Source organism: Oncorhynchus keta, chromosome 15 (assembly GCF_023373465.1).
Source record: "Oncorhynchus keta strain PuntledgeMale-10-30-2019 chromosome 15, Oket_V2, whole genome shotgun sequence".
NCBI lineage: Eukaryota > Metazoa > Chordata > Actinopteri > Salmoniformes > Salmonidae > Oncorhynchus > Oncorhynchus keta.
The window spans coordinates 31,728,771-31,744,457 of record NC_068435.1 but is presented as its reverse complement, the minus strand read 5'-3'; the positions used below and the strand labels follow the sequence as shown (position 1 = coordinate 31,744,457).

General features: G+C 40.6%; 1 protein-coding gene across 1 annotated transcript; it reads left to right on the top strand.

Moving 5' to 3' along the window:
• The first annotated feature begins 994 nt into the window (after positions 1–994).
• prkacbb (protein kinase, cAMP-dependent, catalytic, beta b) lies at positions 995–13,678 on the top strand. Its single transcript, XM_035788320.2, has 10 exons — positions 995–1,295; positions 5,421–5,482; positions 5,744–5,872; positions 7,614–7,712; positions 7,975–8,057; positions 9,232–9,358; positions 10,570–10,665; positions 10,832–10,954; positions 11,213–11,377; positions 12,106–13,678. The coding sequence occupies exons 1-10, from the start codon at positions 1,250–1,252 to the stop codon at positions 12,229–12,231; spliced, it is 1,056 nt and encodes a 351-aa protein (XP_035644213.1). The 5' UTR covers positions 995–1,249; the 3' UTR covers positions 12,232–13,678.
• Positions 13,679–15,687: the final 2,009 nt, after the last annotated feature.

Genomic DNA, 15,687 nt, shown 5'->3' with positions numbered 1-15,687 from the left:
TTGGCTGGCCTGCACAGAGCCCTGACCTCAACCCCATCGAACACCTTTGGGATGAATTGGAGTGCTGACTGTGAGCCAGGCCTAATTGCCCAACATCAGTGGGCGACCTCACAAAGGTATTTTTTTAAAACCTTTATTTAACTAGACAAGTCAGATAAAAACAAATTGTTATTTACAATGACGGCCTATCCTTGCCAAACCTGGACGACGCTGGGCCAATTGTGCGCTGCCCTATTGGACTTGATACGGGCTGGATTCGAACCCGGGACTGTAGTGAATGAATGGAAGCAAGTCCCCGCAGCAATGTTCCAACATCTAGGGGCAAGCCTTCCCAGAAGAGTGGAGGCTGTTATAGCAAAAAAGGGGGGACCAATTCCATAATATTGCCCATGATTTTGGAATGAGATGTTCGACAAGTAGGTGTCCACATACTTTTGCCCATGTATTGTAGTTACCACAACTATTTAGCTAAAGGGTTAGCTGTATTTGATCATACTGTGGCGGCCCTTGCTATATGAGCCACGTAACCAAAGATAATTTAATAATTTAGAAAAGTTACAATTCCCACCAAGTGGGTGGTTGAACCCTTATTAATTAGAGCAATGTTGAAGGTGATGTTGAAGTCAGACCAGGGTACTGCAAGCTGCCATTAGCAACTTAATTATCGTTATAACGTCTTCTGTGTGAGATTTATTTTATAATCAGTTCACGGACATACATCTGGTGTATTTTTGTATTTACACGAAGATTGAGAATGCCATTTTTACATTCACTATAATGGGAGATACTGTTTCCTGCAAACGATGCCTGTAGTACCGTTTCGGCCTTGAATTTCTGTGGCTTCAGTAAGAGGGGGCAGTCGTTCTCCCCTGGACCAACTCACAAGCCTCTAATTTAAGCCTTTAGTAAAGGCGGAAACAGATTGAGTGCGATATCCCATCTCTTCACATATAGAAAGTCTTTGACCAAGCAATCAACAGTGAACGCTTGGGGGAGTGTGAGAGCAGTGACCGCTAGCTGCATGTCAGCGAGATATAGAAGAGCCAGGAAGGGGAGTATCTAAAGAAGGGGGGTGGTGAACAGGGATTTGGGCTCCTTCTTTCATATTTGCCTGTAACGTTATCAATTGAATTTCTCTATATTGTTCCAAATTAACGATTTTGCCTACAAGGGGAACGCCACTCAACAACAGCTGTAGCTAGCTACCGCCATCTCCCGCAGTCTGAGCGATCGCCGTGTCTTCCATAAGATGGGAAACGCTGCTACCGCCAAGAAAGGCAACGAGCTGGAGAGCGGTGAGTTGGGGCGGTCGTGTAGCATTATCTATACTAGCTAAAGTTAGATAACTACCCAGTTAGAATGCGAACATTGTCACGTTTTACTTTTATTTTTATTTTTAAATGGACTACATCGGGAGGGCGCACACGCAAATGTATCCCTGATGTTGTAAACATTTACATGAATTACACCCTCGCCCCTATATTTTGCTGTCGACGATCATTTATAGTAATTGGTTTGTGCATTAATCCCAGCTAGATCACCAGTACAAGGGATGCGTAACTAAATAGTTACAACCTGGTCCAGAGGCCTAGCTATCCATTAACATTAGCTAGCTAGCGGGTTGTTTTAGCACTTTCGCTATGATGTTGTCTACCTAGCTAACGTCAGTGAGAGCTAGCTGTATATTACCGTTAGTGAGCCACCGCCAGGCCCGTGAGACATCACCAAGCCAGAGTAATGTTCAATGCCAGCTACGGTACTGTAGCATAGCAAAGTCTAGACTATCTGAAGTGTGTTGGTCTCATAGCCTATGAGGCCTGTTGTTTTGACATTGCGTTTGTAGATTCGAGTTGTTTTAGCTAGCTAATTTGTAATCTTACAAGTGTGATAGATCGTTAGCAACCAGAAGTTCACTTCACTCCTAAACTATTTACAATTGTCATGTTAGATTAATCACACCTAAGGATAAGTCGTTTAATAAGTATGGGGTTTCAATTATCAGACTGCCTCCACATCAGTCTTGAGGCGCTGTATATATATATATATACACAGCTTTCCCTCTACAGTACTCTCTAGCGCTCCTCTAAACAGTGACCAAATATGGTGAAGAAATGACAAATGCCCACTTGCCATTCATAAAACCAGGCCCGTAATGCAACCTTCCCAAGTGATTTATCTCACAAGTCATTTTGGTTTAGAGTCTGTTTAATCTTAGTGATGTGCAGTTCTACTTGCACACACATACAGCACCGTTTGTCATTGACTGGGACAGCTTGTCACTAGACCTTCGTAAGAGGATAAGGGGAATTACAAGCTTTGACGCAACTAGCCCTGGGACTGTATTAATTTGCAGTGGTACACTTTGACATATGTATACTGATAATCAATGCACTGCATGACTTGATACAATTTGAAATGTTTCCCCATGAAGTCCTATACAGTCAGGAATATTGACGCATTGGTTTGTGTCCAGATCTGAATGTGTGTGAACTGCTTGCAAACTAATCTTACGCAAGTTAGTTTGGGAAATGCCACTGGCTTGTGAGTGTGCGTATATGCTGTTCCATCTACTTCACTTTTGATAAAATGTATGGACAAATTTGAACATTTATGGAAGGTAGTAATGTATCTAGGTCATTTAAAAGTTGTCACTTTACAATGCTGTTAATCTGTTCATATGACATTTACTGACGTGTTGGAAGAGACCAGGCAGAGGCACAGGAACCTGGCCAGCCACAGGTATCTTTCCAGTTTCAGGAAGCAAGCAGTGTTCTTTGATCTGATCAGTGCAACCAAAAGCCTGTGCTGTGCTGTCTTGTTTTCCTGTCTGTTTTGACATAACATGAGCCCCAGTCTCTCAACCTTCTGGTGTTAAACCTGTCTAAGCCACAGTGCCCTCAACTGCTGCTGCTACAGATTTGTCTGCCCTGTTGCTGTTTACAGGTCTGGCAACCTGGTTCCTGATAATAGCTCTTTGTTTGGCTCTCAGTTGACAGGGAGGGAAGGAGGTAGGGAGGTAGGCTAATTCTGACACTGAATTCTGAGCCTTGTTTCACTGTTCCATATCAACCTTCCATGTTGTTAAACATGTTAGGCACATAAAAAAAAAGGAAAATCTTGCATTAGCCAACCATGTTCTAAAAATATGAACTTAGTGGTGCTCATCTCTAAAAACTGTACTGAGGTGTATATTATTCTACTGTACAATGGACACCTAGCTTATGACTTTAAAAGTGATCACATTCAGTACAGTTAACCAGCTCTGATTATGTAAACATTTACATTAGCTAGGTGGTCATACAGTGCATTCGGAAAGTATTGAGACCCCTTGACTTTTTCCAGATTTTGTTACTATACAGCCTTATTCTAAAATGTATTAAACAAATAAAAAAATCCTCAATTCAAACACACTACCTCATAATGACAAAGTGAAAACAGGTTTTGTAGAATTTTTCAAATATATTAAAAATAAAAAAACACCTTATTTACATAAGTATTCAGACCCATTGCTATGAGACTTGAAATTGAGCTCAGGTGCATCCAGTTTCCATTGGTCATCCATGAGATGTTTCTACAACTTGATTGGAGTCTACCTGTGGAAAATTTATTTGATTGGACATTATTTGGAAAAGCGCACACCTGTCTATATAAGGTCCCACAGTTGACAGTGCATGTCAGAGCAAAAACCAAGCCATGAGGTCGAAGGAATTGTCCGTATAGCTCAGAGACAGGATTATGTCGAGCCACAGATCTGTGGAAGGGTACCAAAAGTTTTTCAGCGGAAGTGACTGGGAGACAAGTCAGGATCGAGGGAATGATGTACAGAGAGGTCCTTGATGAAAACCTGCTCCAGAGCACTCAGGACCTCCGACTGGGGTGGCAAAGGTTCACCTTCCAACAGGACAAAGACCCTAAGCACACAGCCAAGACAACTCAGGAGTGGCTTTGGGACAAGTCTCTGGAGAGGCCTGAAAATAGCTGTGCAGCAACGCTCCCCATCCAATCTGACAGAGCTTGAGAGGAACTGCAGAGAAGAATGGGGGGAAACTCCCTGGGTACAGGTGTGCCAAGAAGACTTGAGGCTGTAACCGTTGCCAAAGGTGCTTCAACAATGTACTCAGTAAAGGGTCTGAATACTTATGTAAATGTGTTCATTTTTAAAATATATATTTTATCATATACAGCATAGTCTACTTGTCAGGCCAGGGTAATGTGGGATTTTTAGTGGTTCAACACACTGTAGCCTATATCAAAAGAACTGCACGATTATTGGAGCCTTTTTCTGTTTGCTACATCTTTGTATTTGTACATAATTTGCCATCCTAGTCATGTCTGTTTAAACTTTCTTACCCACAGGAGTCATTAACAAACATTGTAATTAGTCATCTTGTGTTTCTTTGCTAAACTGAATTCCAGAAGAATGACAACTCTGTCTCTAATATTGTCTTTTTCTTTCCTTCGTTGTCATCTTCTATTGTTCTTCACTGCATGTGGTCCATGTTTGTTGATCTGATATACTTGTTAGATTCATGCACTCTCTCTCTCTCTCTCTCTCTTTCTTCCACATCATCCCTTCCACATTGTTCCTGCAAATCCTTGGGTGATCTATAGAGACATTTGGTATGCCCATTCTTCCACTAGATTCCCAAAATGACAGAAGTCCGAAACCTTGCACGCGTTGATTCGATTGTAAATGAACCCAAGCTTGGCTTGTAGTAGTGGTTCAGTATATGCCTCTAGGTTCTGCCAAAACCATTACCTAAACCTCTGTGTTTTTGTCATCTGCATTCTGTCATTCTGGATATCTCATGTCTGCTGTGTTCTTCCATTTGTTTTGGTTTGTCCTTGTTCGTCAAAACAATTCTGTATATAATACTCTGAGTGTTAAAGCCTTCCCGTGAACAGTATTGGGCCCTAATGCACAGTCAGTGCAGAAAGAAAGTGATGCACAAGAGTTCTGCATGCTCTGAGAGAGCCCAGCCTCTTCACCTGTCTTAGTGAATTCGTACATCCCCCTATCTATTTATAAAAATACAAATGGAGCTCTTGGCATCACTTCTTACTTAGGCAGTCTGTCTTGGTTGGTGTGTTTTTTTTAAATGTATCACTAGAAAAAAACGTTTTGATGTTGTCACCCCCCCCCCCTTTTGTGGATGTAAAATGCAGATAGGAGTTTGGTTAGTTAGACCTTACCAGTCTTTGTCTCAATTGAATTCCATTTCATAATGATTTTGTTACAATTGATACCCGGTCACTGTTCAAGAATTTCCACATCAGATTCCATTAAGATTTCCTTTGTACTTTGTTGCCCACGCCATGCAAATCAAATCCCAGGTCAATAAATAGGAATGCATCATGCGTTGACAGACAATTCCTTCCTGTTAGCTAATTGTGCCTGTGTATATCTTTCTTCCATACAGTGAAAGAGTTCCTAGCCAAAGCCAAAGAAGACTTCTTACGGAAATGGGAATGTCCACCACAGGTGAGATGTTTTCAATGCTCTTAAGGTTGGAGCTACAAATCCAGGGCTCATTTATTCTTTCTGTGATTCCTCACATCCCATCTCTTTGCCTTCTTCCCAACCGAATTGGGGAGAAGGTCCAAAGTCCTTCACCAATGTGTATAGAAAAGGAGACGTGGATGTGGGGAATATCTAAGTTGAACTGAGTAAAACCTGGGACTGCTGCTGTGGTATATCCATTAGGTAATCCACACCCTGTGTTTTGTGTGACCCCCATTCTAGAGCACGACGGGCCTAGATGACTTTGACAGGCTAAAGACCCTGGGTACAGGCTCGTTTGGAAGAGTCATGCTGGTCAAACATAAAGGAACAGAGCAGTTCTTCGCCATGAAAATACTGGACAAGCAAAAGGTTGGTGCCCAGTGGAAAACAGCTGGCCTTTTCAAGGACGGGTAACCCATGTATGAGCTGACAGGGCAATGTATCGCCTTGCTATTTGCTATGGGAAGAGGATGAAGAGATGCTATTTTAGGGCATCAAACGGGGCAACAAGTGCAAAGCCTTGGTTGAGTGGGTATCACTCCAGGCAGCAAGCACATGCATGCCTCCCCACCGAAGACCTGGGTTCAACCCCTGGGTTCTACCTCCTTACTCTCCTCCCAGCTGTTTGTACCCGTCTAAATAAAGCATCAAAAATACAGTAAGGATAATGTGCAATTCCACTCTCCAATAAAATAATATCTAACAAAAAATGGGTCAAGAATTAAATAACACTGTAGATCAGTCGTATTCAAACTTTTCCAGCGGGACCCATTTTTTTTTTTTTCCGCCAGAAGTTCTGGGGAACCCATCCCCCCCCAGAAGTTCTTGCGACCCCAACCCAAATCTAATGACACGACCTTAAAAATCGGTACATTTCGATTTTTACATCAACAAGTACCTTTTTAATTCATTACATTTTCATCTCTTATCAAAACTAAAAGAAAACAAATACATGTTTTATTGAGTAAATGTATTTATTTTAATTCTCTTTCTCAAATGTATGTTGTGACTTGTTCCATACAATAACATGTACTCAAATATTTGTCATTTTTTATTGTGCAACGCCACTGCAAGGTTGCGACCCCCAACTTTGAATACCACTGCTGTAGATGTTATCTGGTGGCATAACACAAGTATGATTGTAAAAATGTTAGTACCGGCCGGTTCCTCCCATCACATGCACGGATATGATCGGATCTGTTAGTGTCTGGATTATAATACCATAGTCTCTTTCCAACCTCTCCCTCAATGTGAGCAAGACAAAGGAGCTGATAGTGGACTACCGGTAAATGAGGGCTGAACATTGACGGGGCTGTAGTGGAGCGGGTCGAGAGTTTCAAGCTCCTTGGTGTCCACATCATCCACAAACTATCCTGGCCCAAACATACCAAGACAGTCGTGAAGAGGGCATGACAACACCTTTTCCCCCTCAGGAGACTGAAAAGATTTGGCATGGGTCCCCAGATCATCAAAGTTCTACGGCTGCACCATCGAGAGCATCCTGACCAGTTGCATCACCGCCTGGTATGGCAACTGGTTGGCATCCGACCAAGGTGTTACAGAGGGTATTGCGTATGGCCCAGTACAATCACTAGGGCAAAGCTTCCTGCCACCCAGGACCTATATACTAGGCGGTGTCAGAGGAAGGGACAAAAAATTGTCAGGCCCCCCTCCCCTTTGTTTTTACACTGCTGCTGCTCGCGGTTTATATATGCATAGTCACTTTAACCCTATGTACAAATTACCTCGACTAACCTGTACCCCCACACATTGACTCGCTACCGGTACCCCCTGTATATAGCCTCGTTATTGTAACATATTTTTTTATTTAGCAAATATTACACTTTTTTTTTTTTTTTTTTTTACTGCATTGTTGGTTAAGGGCTTGTAAAGTAAGCATCTCCACAGCTGTTGTATTTGGTGCAAGTGACAAAAATGTGATTGCATTCCAGTAATCTAAAAGCTGTCCTAGCCACACAAGCCTCCTGATCTCGCGAGCCCCCCCCCCCCGCAAAAAAGAAAACCTCTACAACTTTGTCATGCCATTATTAAACTGTAATTGAACTGTCGGTCAAGACTGTTGTCTGATGATCACTTCTTTGTCTGGTAGGTGGTGAAACTCAAGCAAATAGAACACACGTTAAATGAGAAGAGAATCTTGCAGGCCGTGTCTTTTCCCTTCCTCGTCAGACTTGATTATGCCTTCAAGGTACAGTTAATTTTTTCCCCCTTCTGCATACAGTGTTTTTAATCTGGCCATTGAGATCAGAGGCTATGAATCAAGCGTCTCAAACTAGGAGTGCTGATTTAGGGCTCGTTTTTTCCTTTTGATCATAATGAATTTGATTTAAATGGGGGCGGGGGGGCTGATCCCAGCACTATGAGACGCTTCATACATAAGGCCTTTTTATTATTCAGTTTCCTCAGTATCTGACTGGATTTGTTTATGTCGGGTCTGTGTCCCTCCACAGGACAACTCCAATTTGTACATGGTGATGGAGTATGTTCCAGGAGGAGAGATGTTTTCACATCTAAGACGAATCGGAAGGTTCAGGTGAGTGTCTGTCTGAACGTTCTGCTCATCAATACAATATCTGGTTGATTATAAGTTGTTTATAGATTTTCCATTTGTTGATAAATTCTTTTGGGAAACTTTTTTTTGTTTATACCTACATTCATCTATGTATTTTTGGGGGGACAGTGAATTTACAACATTTTAATTTGGCTTTGTTCTCCAGAATTAGATTTCAGATCAAAAGTTCTATCTGAGGTGACAGTACAGAATGTCCCCTTTTATTTGAGGGTATTTTCATACATATGTTTTCCCAATTTAGACTTGAATGCACTTTATGTATCTAGTCTCTCCATTTTGAAGGTTGTTGGAAGTATTTAGAAAATTCCGTTTTAAAAGTTTAAAAGTTGAGTATTTGGTCCCATATTCCCAGCACGCAATGACTACATCACGTGAATCAACAATGTTGTTGGATGCGTTTTCAGTTTGTTTTGGTTGTGTTTCAGATGATTTTGTGCCCAACAGAAATGAATTATAAATAACGTGTTATTTTGGAGTTACGTTTATTTTAAATAAGGCTGTAACGCAATGATTATCCGTAATCATGGTAGCATCCACAGTATTGTAGAAGTGTTCAGAAACATATTCTATTCTTATTTACAATTAAAATGACTCCAAAATGACACAATACGTTATTTCTCATTCATTTCTATTGAGAAAGGGAAAGGGGATACCAGTTGTACAACAGAATGTATTCAACATAAATGTGTCTTCCGCATTTAACCCAACTCCTCTGAGTCAGAGAGGTGCCGGTTGCTTCGATCCAGCAATCTTTTGGTTACCGGCCCAACGCTCCTACCCACCAGGCTACCTACCACACAATCCTGCAAATGCATCAAACAAGTTTGTAGAGTCACAACCTTGACGTAGTCATTGCATGCTGGGAATATGGGACCAAATAGTAAACTTTCGTAACTTTTGTACCAACAGAATACACTACAACAGAAATCCAAACACTTATGACACCTTCAAATGGGGGGGGGGGACTACATAAAGTGCATTAAATGTTTTTGCTTCATTGTCCAAATAAATACAGAGGGGGGTGTGTGTGTTTATTTTAAATTCAGTGCTCATATAGCTGGTAGTTATTTACAACTCCAATTACATGTTTGCTCTTACTACGTGATCAGTTAAACAGATTCTCCTACCTTCACAGTGAACCCCACGCACGGTTTTACGCGGCCCAGATAGTACTGACATTTGAGTACCTCCATTCACTAGACCTTATCTACAGAGATCTGAAGCCTGAGAACCTTCTAATCGATCAGCATGGCTACATCCAGGTATGCGTGACCAGATTATTTTCATTGTACAGCACCAGGGTTCTTATTTTAGAGCCAATGTTGGTTGCATAAGAGATGTCGGTAGGCCTACTGACAGGGATGCAAAACTGTCGCTTTTCGGCGATTATCACTGTTTTGATCTCAAAATAGCCCATCCAAGTGAATCGTGTAGATCCGAAGAGAAAAAGGGGAAGGGGTCTGTGTCTCATATTGAAATCATTGACTGAACACAGGAAGTTAAAGGTATTGAACTCATAATTCCTGAAAATAATGCATCAGTGATATGTATTTCCTGCAACGTCCTGAAGTAGTAAAACTTCTGTGTGTTGTGTAGCCAGTTAGTATGCTGAAACATTTCTAAAAGTTTTTCCCCAAAAAACCTTCCCAATTAAATGTTGTCTGCAAAGTAGGCTAACCTGGCTGGCAGAATGATATGATAACTTTGTACCAATCAGGTTCACATGAAACACCGCTACAGAAACACTGCTACTAGCCAAACACAATAGGCTCTTGCTGATGCACAATTTAATTGAAGGCAACTACACTCTCCCACATAGATTAATACATTTTTTGACCTCAAATGTGGTCTCCTGCTGTGTTTTTAAGAATTGTTGTGGACTTAAACCAACAAAATGTTATGTTCTATCAATAAAAGAGAATTCTGAAACCTGGAAAAGCTAAACCAAGAGCAGAATTTGGCAAGTAAAACAGATTTTTAGATAGCTATTTGGGGAGGCAGATTATCATTACCTGTCATGATCAACCTTAAACCAGACCAAATAGCCCAACTCCCCCCTACCCCAGGACACAATTTTCTCTGTCTATTGTGGTTTGTAAAGTTAGGAGTGTTGCGATTATTCAAATGTGTATTTATTACTTGTTATTATCTGAAAATAAGCCAATTTTCTTGCTCCTCACACAGATTTCTCATGTATCCAAGTGAATTTTTGTGTTACCATTTTGGGCCCTCGCCAGTTTGCATCCTTGTTCTCAAGCAGTAGAACATTTGAGGTGCCAGTACGGTGTACCGGTGAGCACCGGCCCAACTGGGGCACTGTGCGTGACACATCACTGCCTATGGCGTATACTGCAATGTTAAATCAAATGTATTTCTAAAGCCCTTCTGATATCTCAAAGTGCTGTGCAGAAATGATGGTTTATGTTTTCTCTGCTATGTTGCTTTACCGACTGTACGTGCTCTTGGTGGTCAGGTGACAGACTTTGGATTTGCCAAGAGGGTAAAAGGCAGAACCTGGACGTTGTGTGGAACTCCAGAGTACCTGGCGCCCGAGATCATCCTCAGCAAGGTGAGAGTCCTGTTTGTCTCTCTCTCTCACACACACACACACACACACACACACACACACAGTGCATTAAATTACTACATTTGAAGACATGGAACATTAGTTTGTTGCCATGAATTTAGATGACATATGTGTATGTGAACTACATTTGTCATTGTGCTGTGTGTAGGGCTACAACAAAGCAGTGGACTGGTGGGCCCTGGGGGTCCTTATATATGAGATGGCTGCTGGATACCCTCCCTTCTTTGCTGACCAGCCTATTCAGATCTATGAGAAGATTGTGTCTGGAAAGGTATGGACAAGTCCATTTTTACATTAAGCATGTCTGAAATGGCCTACCTATTTAACCTCTAGTTTTAACACCTGTCATGTTCTCATGGAGTAATTTTAACTCAGTAGGTTTTAACTGCCCAAGGAATGCTTGGCTTGCTTTTGGCTTAGCCTCTTCTGTCTTTAATCACTTACTATACAGTTCCAACTAGGAGCAAATTAACATTTCTCAATACATGACTATTTAGACAAATCTCTGTGTGTGTGTGTGTCCCTGTAGGTCCGCTTCCCATCCCACTTCAGCTCTGACCTGAAGGACCTGCTGAGGAACCTGCTGCAGGTGGACCTGACCAAACGCTATGGCAACCTGAAGAATGGCGTCAACGACATCAAAGGACACAAGTGGTTCGCTACAACGGACTGGATTGCCATCTACGAGAGGAAGGTACATACAAGGCTGTGTCGGAGGATGAGGACAATCAATGCGAAGTTGAATTGCTCGTTATAGCACCTAACTTTTATGAAACACATTGGCCAAATTCTTGCCTACTAATTACTAACACGACATACTGTGTATTAATCATACTGGATACTATTTCAGCAACAAATATCAACATTACTACTCAGCCATACTGAGAAGGCGTAATCTACATGCACAATCTCTCTTGTTCCACGCCATTCGTACATTTCTGCAGAGCATGTCCCCTATTCTGATTATTAGCTGTTGTCAAACAGACGTGGGTCTGAAAGGACTGACTCTCTTCCTCAATAGTGTGCAGTGAATTCTAAATGAAACGCCGAAATGAATATGACGTCCTGGGATTTAAAGTACACTACATTTTTAAAATGTCACATTCTATAAAACTTTATTTTTGCATCACCAAAAATCCTAACACAAGTACAGGTATTCAGGCAAGGCCTCTGTATTTTATTAGTGTCCAGTAGTGCTTTTCCTGAGTATTATCATCTTACAACAACAGTCTTTATATGGTGTCATAATGTTTTCTATTTGACTTACTAGAATTACTTCATAATGCATTTTGCTGACAGGATGTATTACCTAGGCATCTGGAAATTCTTGCAGTATTAGAATCTCATTGAAGTACTAGCTTGGTCTCCTCTTAAGGCACACTCTAACTCCGCTCCTGGTTATCCTGCTCTCTGTGTTGTCAGGTGGAAGCCCCGTTCATACCAAAGTGTCGAGGCGCTGGCGACACGAGCAACTTCGACGACTACGAGGAGGAGGAGATCCGCGTTTCCGTAACGGAAAAATGCGCTAAGGAGTTTTCCGAGTTTTAGGACGTGCACACGTGGATATATCAGGGCTAAAACACACATGAAAAATAAGGGGATCTTTGCACTCTTCTAAAGACTTGGGGTTGGAGCAGAGACCATTGTTCAACTATTACTACGTAGTTCCTTCATTCCACAAGGCTGAATGAGGTCGCCATGATCCTTGGGTGCCAATGATAACACCTTTACTGTCACACATACCTGCGTATTAAAGCAGACACAACACCTTTTTTTTTTATCCCCTCTACCCACTCTGTTTTTGAACTTTGAAGCAGTTGTTGTCTTGGATGTTGTGTTCCCCTTTACAGATGTGATATTTTTCGATTTAGGAGGAAAACCAGAGGGTAACTATACGAGAGAGGCCAATTTCATATAAGTCCACACAGTGTAACTTCAAACCGACTTCTGTGGCAGTATCACACATGGTTGTGTGGTTTTGTAGGGCAGTGCCTCCAGTCGTCAACAGTTTCGATTTTATGGTCTGTTACAAATCTGATGCTTTTCAATAGAAAATTATTCTCACCTTCTACTAGGACAATGTTTTGGCTAGCTTTCAGAAATAGTATTTGTCCTTTTTGTATATTTTGTCACTAAGACGCATTAAATACCATTGAGTGCTAAGAGCATGACCAAAATACAACTAATTGGGTGACAGAGGAAGAGTAGTCCCTTTCTTTGCCTTTGTCTGTAGAACCCTTTAGACCAATTCCACCGGCCCCACAAAGCGTCCATTCTCTGGCCCATTGGTATTCTAGCCCAGTAACGGGGAAGTCATTGCAGGGAATGGCGAACCCAACAACAAACAGAAAATAACAAAACAGTGGTCAGAGAAATTCTAGAATATGTTGAATTTGTATTCTCCTTTTTATTTAACATTTTAATACATGGATTAAAACTGAAGGTTTTTTGTTCCCTAAGATTTCAGGTCCGCTAATAAAAAAGGACACTTTTAAATGAATTTGTGGAGCTGCGGAGCTCCTGATGCGTTAAAGTGAAATCAAGTCCTTTTGAGGTGCGCTCTTTAAATTGATCAGTTCAGTGTGTATTGTGTTGTGGCTTTTGCCTCAACATTGTTAGTAAAACCAGTACACACTTCATAACAATATATTGATGCTAAGCAGTCTTGCAAACTCCTCAAAAGGGATTGCAAAACATCATGTTTTCCCCTATTGCTGTTCTTGACTTCCCTCCTTTCCTTGTTTGTTTCATTCTTATGACAGAATGTAGAGTTGCAACTTATAGGTATGCATAGTTTGAAATGCTTGATTAAGGTACATTAGTTTTTTTCTCACAGACATACACTGGCAAAAAAACAAACAAGACTGCTCCTTGACCTTTGTATCACATATAATCCAGTCATTGTTCAGCTCATTACATTATAAGTATATGCATTGTTTCATATGTTTTTATTTATACACATTAGAGATGCTAATACATTTTATTTTTTAAAGTGTCAACGTTTGGAAAGTTTTTTTGTAATCTTGTAAATAACGGCATACTGCTCTAGGAGTGTTCATGTGTGGGCCTTATATTTGTCAAACTATATAAAGCAGGATAACATCTGAGAGAGAGAGACCAGGCTTCATCACACATCATGACTGAAATGTTCATGTACTTGTTAAAAAAAAAAAAAAAAAAAGGATCACTTTCGCATATGTCATAGGTTTTGTTTAGCATGTCCACTTCTCTCAGTTAAATAATTTCATAATTTCCCAGTCAAATGAGATGGCTTTGGCATTACAACAGCAATCATTTCAATGAGTTTGGCCATAAATTAAGTCATTCGGGAAATTCCATCTATTTGACTGTTTACGATTCACAAATGATTACATTTCCTGAAGAAAATGTGTTTTTCTTAGCTGTCTTAATATTTGTATGGCAGTGGGAGATGTGTTAAATGTGGAATCCAAGCTCTTGAGAAGCTGAAGTGGTTCAATATAGTAAGAATAGGTCTGATTTGCTAGTAGACTGCTATATATGGAAAAAAAAATGGCAGTTTGCCTCCAAAATGAAATGTGCCTAAAACTCGTCAGGGATGTGATATCCTACTCCTGACACCAATGTAGTTTAATTAGGAGTTACCCTGAACGGACCTTAAACCCTCTTACCTGTGACTGTCATTCCAAAATCATTATGTCAAAAGTCTTAAAATGGGTGGTTCACTTTTATTTTGTACCAAATCTATGTTTTTATGTCAATGTAATGTTATAAGTGTCCAGACATTTTTTTCCTTTAGATTTCACTTGCTTTTGTGAAACTTACCGCACCAGCAATTGACTTCCTCATTGCCCCTTCTGCTTCAGTATGGGAGCCACTAGCCCTCCACCATGACTCAGTTATATTACATTAGTCAATTTATTGAACAAAGGCGTCTTCTGTACGGGGGAGTTTAATTAACGCTCAGTCTGAACATTAACACGCATCGCTTGCGGTACATTTTTTGTTAGCATAATACTTATCTTTCATATCAGCGAGGGGGGAAACAATAATTGATACACATCCATGTTACAGTGCGTGTTTACGGATGACAGAGGGACCACCTGTGCTAATCAGCTGTCTAGCATGTTTTCGAAGGCCGCTAGAAACGTATTGTCACAGGAAAAACACTGCTGCAACTGTGATAAAGCAGGGTAAAACAGTGTACAGTTAGTGTATATTTAGCGTTTGTAAAATTGTTTTTATGTGATATGAAAGTAAAAGGCTTTACGTTTCTAGAACCGCATTGCAATTGAGGATCTACTCACGTTTGTATGGAGTATTTGGCTGTTTTGGCTGCCATAGCCAGTCTACCCCTGAAAATAAGGTCCTTGAACCTTAAGTATTAACGTACGGTAACTTTAGGCTCCTTAAAAGCTTTTACTGCGGCGGGCTAAATCAGGATCACAGTGTTTCTTGGTCTTAAACAAATCTACTTTGAAACAAAACTATATACGTCACACACATGGCTATGGGCTTAAAAAAGGAGACTGGTACCATATCAGATACAGAGTTCAAACGTATTCCAATTTGAGTTTGCATCCAAATATGATACTTTATATACAGCACATACGAATTATAACAAACACAATTTTCTGTAAAAAAATGTTGTACATGTTTATTAATTATGAAAACTAATAACATTACACCAATGAGGACACTGGGTATTTTGACTGCAAGGAAAGGGCTACAAGTACATATTCGGCTAGAGGGCCATGGATAAACACAAAAAATGAAAATAGAAATGCTCTCTGTACAGTGATGCAGGTCTATAGAGGTTGTACACATGGAATGGTGTATTACTTTATCCACAACCTTATTCCATTTTGTTGGACTCAAGCGATACTTATGAGTACGAGCTTGTGGTGATACGACAAATGAGAAAGCACGCGTATGCTCGTAAAAGAGTGAATGGAAAATGGTTATATGTCCATGCAATTTACATCAAACAGAGATTTGGTTAATAAAAAGTTAATCACTACTTTA

Excerpts from the sequence above, each read along its gene's own strand:
- prkacbb (XM_035788320.2), top strand. The coding sequence starts at position 1,250 with ATGGGAAACGCTGCTACCGCCAAGAAAGGCAACGAGCTGGAGAGCG. Across the intron at positions 9,359-10,569 it reads ATCAGCATGGCTACATCCAG|GTGACAGACTTTGGATTTGC; the intron begins GTATGCGTGACC and ends CTTGGTGGTCAG. Across the intron at positions 11,378-12,105 it reads TTGCCATCTACGAGAGGAAG|GTGGAAGCCCCGTTCATACC; the intron begins GTACATACAAGG and ends CTGTGTTGTCAG.